At 29.8% G+C, this 10,198-nt stretch overlaps 1 protein-coding gene across 1 annotated transcript; it reads right to left on the reverse strand.

Moving 5' to 3' along the window:
• Positions 1-4,310: 4,310 nt before the first annotated feature.
• On the reverse strand, positions 4,311-8,365 carry LOC123700326. Its single transcript, XM_045647508.1, has 2 exons — positions 8,236-8,365; positions 4,311-5,076 (listed from the first exon to the last, which is right to left on the reverse strand). Exons 1-2 carry the CDS (start codon positions 8,260-8,262, stop codon positions 4,561-4,563), a joined length of 543 nt encoding a protein of 180 aa, XP_045503464.1. The 5' UTR covers positions 8,263-8,365; the 3' UTR covers positions 4,311-4,560.
• Positions 8,366-10,198: the final 1,833 nt, after the last annotated feature.

A 10,198-nucleotide genomic window follows, 5' to 3' on the forward strand; every position in this document is an offset into this window, starting at 1 on the left:
AGTTACTAAGCGTTTAGAAAATAAACACTGCCTCGAGATATATAAAATATATTCTATATTTAATTTTTAAACTACCATTTCATTTTTCCTGTTATTGTACATTTGAAAAAACTTATCAAATTTTACAGAATTGCTTCGATTATTATAGAATCACTTATGGAATTAGTATTTATGGTAATGAGACGGGATAATAAATTAATAACATTATAGATCCATTATGAATTTAGACTTGACATCGTTTGATTGATCACTATAATCATCGTTCGCAGTAATGGAAGATTGGTGTTAAAATTATGCTGTAATACTTATGGGTTGTTAGCTTAGCTTTCTATACGCGGTTTCGCGTGCAATTCATTGCAGAATTCTAACTGGAATCCACATTCAATTTTGGAATTACAATTTAAACATTATCAATAACATTAGAAATAATGTCTGTTTATTAGTGTTTTATAATAATATATCAAGTGGTTATTGGTATTTTTTTAGGTTTTAACAGCTCTATATAGATATTCGTTGAAGACAAACACTGGTCGGGGTCGCGTTCACTGACCACTAATGCTATATTAGCATACACGTAAAATTCGCGACACGCCCGACTGTTGTCAAAACATTTTTTAAAATATCCTTAGATTATATTTTTGAAAATCAATATTATTTAGAACTAAATTGTTTGATTGTATGAATGGGTTTAAATTAAATATTATCTCTATATATTTAATATTTTCGTGTCACAGTTTTACAGCATACTCCTAGAAACGGCTGCACCAAATCTTATGAAATTTCGTATGCACTTCGTCATCGTTCGTCATACGCACATCTCTTTTTCATACACCTTAGTGATAAAAGTAAGCAGAACAATCTGTATTTGCCTTTATAAAAATATATGTTTATAAATAAAACATGTCAAGGTATTTTTCATCAAATTTTCAATAAATAATTGTATTTGATAGATACAATTATTTATTGAAAATTTTTCCTTTTTAAACCAGCTTCTAATTTCGTGTTTATATAATTTTTAATTTATTCCTAATAGGTCAATGTATGATATAGAGAGAGAATAACCTGAACAGATCTTTTTTTCTCTATTATTATTTTAATACTAAGTACACATGCAATAAATGAGTATAGAAATCGGTTGAGCAATTATTAACTCATAATTTATAATTTTTGTGTTACATATGGATGATGAATGAGCTACCTATACAGGGTGTCCCACTGTTGGTATACTAAGCTCAAAAGAGGTTATAGTTTTGCATACGCAGAGTATGTAAAAAATACTTATAAAATTCCAGGCGCATTTTTTTTTTCAAATAGATGAATTCTTAAAACTCTATGTGTACACCCATAACAAGCAACCCGCTCAACTTTGCCACCAGCACGTGAGCTATCGTTTAAGATTATGTCTTAATAATATTATTGTTGACAAGCTAATTTATATGATATTTAAGTAATAATTTTTGTAATTAAAATTGATAATTTAATTGGACCCATTGTTTTATATACAATTATTATAAAATTTACATGCTGTTTGTTAATGACGGCTAAACATGTTGTACCTACTATATGTAAAAATGTATCATCTAAAAATACCATGTTTAATGTAAATAAATAATTATGAATTATGAATTATGAATAGACAAAATGCTCACATTAGAGAAGTGGTATATGTCGGCTGCGCGAAGCTAGAGAAGAAAACATGGATTTTCAGGAAAAATTTAGCAAAAAAATTTTGACGTAATTTTGTTATTTAAGTATTTTTTACGTGATCAGTGTATGCAAAACTACAAGTCCCTTCGCGCTTAGTATACCAACAGTGGGACAACCTGTATAATAGGGTTTTCAATTTCTATGTAGGTACTTATCTTATATTTTGGAAATAAAGTTATTGTGTATTGTTTTGCATGATCTAAAATAAATTGTAAATTAACTCCTAAACAATTTTTAAATATAATGATTGAATTTTCTTTCTATATTTTTTGTCAGGTCCGCATATTTCATTCCTTCCTCCTTTCTTATCTTATCGTCAATAAACAAGAAACTAGTTTAATAAGAATCTCAACACATAATATATAATAAGAAGTGTTTCAGCAATTACAGGGGTTATTATAGCACAATAAAATAAATCATGAGAGCTTCCTGCATAATGTAGTTACGAGAGTTGACAAGAAAAGTTGTTAAAATATTATATCATTTAAAAATGACAAATTTTTAATAGATATAAAAGGTGCTTCCGTATCACTTATTTATATTATGATGTAGTCTATTAACACTAGATTATCCACCATATCTGGGAACCCTGAATTCTAAAAATTGGCAAATGTGTTGCTACACATAAAACTCGAGTACGGCTCGACCATTTCTGTTTTTTTTTAACGTTTTTGTTAAGGCACAAGGAATATTATTTTGGTGATAAAACACAAAAAAGGGCAGAACAACGTTAACCTACTGGAGCAGCTAGTTGAACATATTTTTAATCAGCGGTACAAGTACCTATAAGTACCAACATAAATTCGAAAGCATTTTTAAGAATTGCTCACATAATTGGTGCCTTGGAATTTTATCAGTTTCAAATAAGATTGGAATAGTGCATGATCATCATCATCAGCATATACTTACGTTGCCACTGCTGGCACACAGGCCTCCTATGATGATAACAAAATGTTTAAAATAATAAAAGGCAGATCTAATATTGGTAAAACAACGTTCGTATCTGTTTAATATTCATGTATCGTCTACATAACATGCAAGAGTACTGTTAATCAAATATTTTAAGTTTTAACCAAGTAAGTACCTAATAGTGTTTCTTTGAATTTTACCGATTCTTTAGTTTAAGCAGTTTAAAGTTAGGCTTTTTCGATATTCTTATGTATGGCAAAATTCTTTGTTTGTGGCAAAATAAATCATTGTTTCGTTCGTTAATCGTTTAATAGAATGGCGGTGAAACCGCGAGGCACATGTAATTCATCTATACTAATATTATAAAACTGAAGAGTTTGTTTGTTTGTTTGAACGCGCTAATCTCAGGAACTAGGTAGTGGTCCAATTTGAAAAATTATTTCGGTGTTAGATAGGCCATTTATCGAGGAAGGTTATAGAGCGGAGCCAGTTGTGAGAAACCGCGAAGCGCAGCTAGTAATTAATATAGAGAAGAAATTATTCTTAAATCTGTATGTTGTTTATTTCAGTATAGTTTAGTGGTAATTGTATAATAATTTAACGAATTCGATATAGTCATTGAGTTTTTTCATTACAAAAAAATATACGAAGTAACAATTTAACCTCTTTTTAATTCAATATTCAACGAAAAAGGTGTAAAACTGTTTGTATAGCACTGCAACACAACTTACTTACAACATATATTTTAAAAAACAAATAAAATTAGCATACGTATCTATTTATCAAGTAATAAAATTAGCTAAGGTACTTAAACATTTCGAGATAATATTAAGCGAAGTAGTTTTATTTATTCACTAGCTGTTCCGCGCGGTTTCACCCCCGTGGCTCCACTCCTGTTGGCCGTATCGTGATTATGATTTAGCCTTCCTCGATAAACGGGCTATCTAACACCGAAAGAATTTATCAAATCGGACCAGTAGTTCCTGAGATTAGCGCGTTCAAACAAACAAACAAACTCTTCACCTTTATAATATTAGTATAGAATTACCCTTTTTTATTGTGATACAAAATAAAATAAAACCAAACATACACGCGAAACAAATATACAATTTATTATTCATTAGCCTTAATTAATATATTGAATTCAACTACGATACTTAACCTACATACAATTTTTTACATACTTGAAAATATATCTGTGCTAATTACTATTGTGATTCATAGTGAATTCATATAATTAGTAGAATGAGTAGCTCGCTATAATAAAACACTGACCGCTCTTTACTATTAGTTTTACGTTTTACAGTATTTTCAATATGTCCTTTCTTAGTTTATGTCACAACCGTAAATTGAATACATACTCACTATACATAGTGTAAAACAAAGTCGCTTTCTCTGTCCCTATTATGTCCTTTTGTATGCTTAAATCTATAAAACTACGCAACGGATTTTGATGCGGTTTTTTTTAATAGATAAAGTGATTCAAGAGGAAGGTTTTAAATTTTAATATACCTATATAATTTATTAAGTAAGCTAGTTTATAATATACCCAGAACATCAAATAATTCATCCAGTAAAACAGATTTTAAATGCATCTACAAAATACCCCAAAAGGGAATACCTACTGTTCCGATACTTCTACAAGCTATTCTTCCATTACAATCTTCATTTTATATCAAGTAATTTCAGTCGAGTTCTCTTTTTTTCCAATTTATTTTACCAAAAACATAAAGTGATGAGGGTATCTACATTATAAAAGTTTCGAAATTAATTGCTTAGGGTGCTTTTTCACCAATGATGAGCGAGGATGTTACAAACACATTCCTCGCGACACATCCTCGCAGATTATTGGTGGAAAAGCACTCATGTATCTCAACATCATTTCATAATGCTCATTGGCATTTACCCCTCAACAACGCGTCGCTTATTATTATGCCATCAAAATCAATACATCTCATCTGCGTCTATTTTCGGTAGTCTATTACTTACATCATAATTCTTCCCTCTTAAACTCTTTAAATATAAAATGGGCTTTGCAAAGAAACTATTAAAACCATCGACGATGCCTTTTTTCAGTCCGATTACATATTCTTTAAAACCTGAAGTATTCGTAACATTCGAATTGTCTTTGTCTTTATCAAACTCAGCTTTTATGTGAAAAATACTTATATAGTTCTTTTTTGTTTTATTTTCAATATCTGTTGCTTTTGTTACAGACTCTGTAGTATTTGTGACAGTTGTTTTTGCTAGATTAAGTGGTTTAGCAATTGTATAATTTACTACTATAGGTCCTAAGGTGGCATTATTTGGTACATCAACTACTATTTCTGTGACGTCATATTTTGATGTAACCTCCTCTATTGCTTCGTCTTGAGTTTTTAATTCGTTGAAATTTTCATCTTCTTCACTTGAATAATCGTGTGATGTTGTGTAAGTTAACACAGAAGAAAAGAGAAGTATCTGAAAAAAAGAGAAAACTGTATTACAACAAAGCAGAAATTTAAATACCGAAAAAGAAACAAAATATTCTTATTATTGTAGGTAATTTATTAAAAAATATAATACAAATCTACTAATTTCCATTTAATGTATTTTTTATTTGTATCTTTTAAATTTCATAATATGTAATAATTCCTTTTATTCATACTAAAAACATGCAGACACCAATCCCTATTTTCGTTAGTCGCTCTTATTTTGCGTAATAACATAGAGATATACTTTCAAAATACCCAAGTACTCTCAAAACATTATACCTATCACCAAACCACACCTTTCAGGAGCTTTACATAAGCAAAACCACGGTCTCAACATAGTTAAACGTGCCTATCGGAGCCTCATTGATTCGATTGAAAGCTAACAGTCTTACGCCCGTGGTGCTGTCGACTTCGATTGGAGCTGTGATCCCACGAATTAGTGAACTGGAATACACGTTCATAGCTAGCTGTTATGCCCGACTTCTCTCGTTGTAAGTTAAACTAAGTATAGTAAAATAAGAGGTCGGTGGAAGCATTTATATAAAAACATTAAACATAAAAACATTGGTTAAGTTGTCTAAATAGCCTCTTAAATTTTATTATGATTTAGTTTCAATGTTATTCCCAGATATTATATAAATATGGACCTGGAGGGTTACGACGGTATTATATTAGTTTTATTTTCAGTGTGAAAAAATGACAGAGCAATTATATAGGTTGTCTAGCGCCACACTAGCGCCATTACCTTTGCCATGATCGTGGTAACCTTACTTACAGATAGTATCTTTTCAAACTCAAACTCAAACATTCATTTATTCAATTAGACTACTATTTAGTAGCACTTTCGAATCGTCATTACATAGGTAAGTATTTTTAACATTTACCACCGATTCGGAAAGCAGTATCTATGGAAAAGAATCGGCAAGAAACTCTATAAACAACTTTTATAGAGTTTCTTGAACTTGAAACTTTGAAGTTTGAGTGTCGATATATGAAGTATATTGACCTTTTGAAGTATATTTTCATACATTATCTGTTTTTTCAACTGACAGATAAACTAAGCAAGTAAACAGAACATATAAAAAACCTGTGTTTAATATTCTTCTTGTATGTTTGTCTAATTACCTTCGGCCTACGTCCAATTATAATATCACTAAGTATGTAGTTATGTTATAAAAATGGTCTTTTCCTGCTTTGGAAAATAAATATTATTCATGAAAGCTCTGCCTCATTTAATACGAACGTGGACTATTACTTATAGATAAAGCCATGATTTATATTATGATATTTAAGATTGCGATTTCCTCAAACACAGAAATGCTATTTCTTATACAAACAGTAGATGATAAAGGGCACGTTATAATTAACTATCTATCTAAATATAAGCCAAAACACAAGAACAATAAGAGCTATTTTTCACAAAACAATACGAGATTCGAGTCTCCTACAAAATATGAGACAGTTTTCAAATTCCATTTTGTATACAAAATGACATGAACTTTAAGGAAAGGTCACCGACTTTAAAACAAATAATATCAACTCTCTCTGTTCGGTATTTATAGTATATTTCTGTTACTTATATGGTTATCATATATATAAAACTTATATTTCAGCCCTACTAATATTATCAATACGGAAGTTTGTGATGTATGTATGTATGTTTTTGTTTCGCGAAAAATTGCTAAACTGATTCGGATGAAACTTTACATTATAATTTATACACTATACCTAGAGTAACAAGTTACACGTAAGCAGTAGAAATACTTGTTTTGCTCGTCGGGTTCGTCTGTGGGTAAACTGTGAGGATATAAATTTTGCCTTTTTGTTTAAAAATACTGATTTTTGCTCTATCTATGCTCTATCTTCTAGTTTAGTCCCAAATCCCGTCAGAAAAGGTACAGTCATTTTAGGGATTGCTGTAGTTTAGGTTTATCGCTAACACTGGCGTATCTTTTAATTTTTGTACTTATAAATTATTTCTCAAGTCATGTAGAGCACTGCGAACTTCGCCTTTTTTCACAAAATGTGTTAAAATATGTTCAAAAATATATCCAAATATTAGAAATTATTACTACATAATATAAAATAGTTGTACTCGTGTTCAAAAGGAGGATTTAGGTAAGCTGACTACTGACAGTGAGCTGATGTCTAAGCTTAAATGAACTAAGTTATCTTATGGTTATAGCTTATAGGTTAGTTATATAATATTATCCTAATTAAGATATAAATGTTTCTTGTGACGTTTGTATTGAACGGATTATGATGAAATTTAACGCAAATGTATACATAGTTAAGTATTTTAGGAAATATAGTACTTCGTTATAGTTATTTAAGTATGGAATTAATATAAAAAGGAACGTTATTAAACTACATTGAAAATATAGAAGAAGTGTAATTTTTGGTACAAGTGACGAATTTAATCTAGCAGGTTGATCTGTAATTACCAATATTACATATTTTAACAACTCAATGGAAAATAGTTAGGAATAATAATGATTATTTATTCCATTTAAATTAGAAAGTGAGTTTTATTTACAAAATATGATGTAATGTAAATGAAGGCTATTTATTCATTATTATTTATACATATAGGAAGGAAATTTAGTGCAAGTTGAAATAATCTAGTGGTTGTATACGTAGTATATTATTATTAGTCTGTGCTAGTGGTAAAATAAATTATAAAGTAGAAAATAAAACCAGGAAGATATCTTATTACGTCTATGCTGGAGAAAAGACTGCAATGTTTTTTATATATTTAAAAATATTAAAAATAATGGTGGAAACAAATTAATTTCAAATCCAAATAACTCTTAAGCTATTACTACTATAATTTATTAAGATTCCAATAAACATAATTCTTTGTTAAACTCCTGAGTTTACCCTTCTTAAAATAAATAATTAGGTACCTATTATTATAGTCAAGCGGATCTTATTGCATTGTACATTTTATTAGACAGTTTAAAAATGACATAGTTAATAGATATACCTATACTTATTACTTTTTAAGACATTACAAATGACTCTCCTATTTACGTATTTCAAGGATTTTTATTACAAAGTCTAACTCAACCAAACAAAATGTATTTTCCTTAATAAATAGGTCACATACATATTTTGTTAAATAATTACCTACAATAATACTTACAAAAATAAATACGCCTCCACACTCCATCGCCGATTAAACCAACAACACTACTGTCAAATTTCATTCACAAAAATAGAGTTGTACAAAAAATGCGGGTTTTTATCGATACAATAAATAAAGTTTCACCTGTAGATAGGATTCAAAATGTCGACAATTTAATTTTACATCGCTTTTTATAATTGTTCGTGAGTCATTGGAAATCGGTTATGGGAGAAGGTAACTATGTATAACTTATAAGGGTCTGTCATCTATATTATTAAGGCATTTATATATTGATTAATAAATGGAATAATATGATTTTATTTGTGTATTTTAAACGCATTTTCTTTGTGTCTCCGCCTGTATTTTAAAGAAATCTCAACTTAAAAATACTATTTTTATGTATTATAGGTATAGCTTAACAAAAACATAAAACTGCATGTTTGATTTAATGTCGTTGTAATATTATGTCAACGTCTTAAATAGCGTCATCATTACCAACTAAAATAAATTAAAAAATTGTGAAGAAAAATGAAAGTTACTGAAATATAAAAAAAACCACTTGCCTACTCGATTCAGTTAATAATATTGCGTGCGATTCAAAATAGGTAGATACTTACATCATAGTATTTTATCACGCCAACCTGGTATTTATATTTCTCAAGAAAACATAAAAATATATTAAAAGTATAGGGTAAGCCCCCGTTCCCCGTCCACTTATGCTTTTACTAAATTATTTTTATTTATTTAGTTACTAATATATAAAGTTAAACTATAGGTCTGGATAATTCAGATCTCGTGGAATCCGCATTCCTGAAGCATTACAACGCATTAGTCATGTGTAAACATCGTCATTGGTTAAAATTGAACTATATTTGTGACGAATCGACGGTCAGGGTTCTAGTTAGAATCCGTGAAAGCTTTATCCATACTTATATTATAAATGCGAAAGTAACTCTGTCTGTCTGTTACTCAATCACGCCTTAACTACTGAACCAATTTGCATGAAATTTGGTATAGAGATATTTTGATACCCGAGAAAGGACATAGGCTACTTTTTACCCCGGGACATAGCATAGGTTTTATCCCGGAAATCACACGGGAACGGGAACTATGCGGGTTTTTCTTTGACTGCGCGGGCGAAGCCGCGGGTGGAAAGCTAGTATTACTATAACTGTATTAATTACTATTATTGATGGTAAGTTTATTGTGATTTTTAACCAACTTCAAAAAAAGTAGGATATTGTATTTTTTTACCTCATAATTTTCAACTCGGTGAACCGATTTTGATGATTTTTTTATTTAAAAGCCTTACGGTCTTATTAAAATTATTTCTAACCATTTGAAGGCAGTTCAGATTTTTGTTAAAATATATAATAATGCCCTTAGATAATGCCTATGACAGGTGAAAGTTCTGTCAATATCTGTCCTGCCTTTCGGAAGATAACCATTCGATAAATATCTTTTTTGTTTATTTCGTTCATTTCATAGAAATAAAAACTAACCAACCGTGAAAGAGATATAGATACATTGAGCATAATATACTCAAGTACTCTAACCATTTCACATAGTCCAGTGGGACTTAAATCCGTCAGTTATACTGTATAAAAGCTTTTCCAAGAAAGTTTACCTTCCTGACTTGTAAGAGGAAACGCGGTCGGGTTTTCTATACAAACACTCTTGTGTGTTTTACCTGAATATAGATTATAAGACAATCTATTTATATTTATTAGAAAAATTATAATCAACTTCGTCTGACGAATTTTCAACAGAAGAACTCCTGGGTTCGATTCCCGATGTAGACGAAGAATATATTACGTACAAACTTACTTAATAAACCTAATAAATTATATACTAAAACCTCCCTCTTGAATTACTCTATCTATTTAAAAAAACCGCATCATAATCCGTTTCGTGGTTTGAAAGATTTAAGCATGCAAAGGGACATAGAAAGTGACTTTGTTTTATACTATGTACTGATTTT

Source organism: Colias croceus, chromosome 19, assembly GCF_905220415.1.
Source record: "Colias croceus chromosome 19, ilColCroc2.1".
NCBI lineage: Eukaryota > Metazoa > Arthropoda > Insecta > Lepidoptera > Pieridae > Colias > Colias croceus.

What these genes read in the sequence shown, in the direction of transcription:
- LOC123700326 (XM_045647508.1), bottom strand. Translation starts at nt 8,262, where the DNA reads ATGGAGTGTGGAGGCGTATTTATTTTT. An exon ending in GTGGAGGCGTATTTATTTTT is followed by an intron (nt 5,077 to 8,235) that starts GTAAGTATTATT and finishes TCTTTTTTTCAG; the next exon opens with ATACTTCTCTTTTCTTCTGT.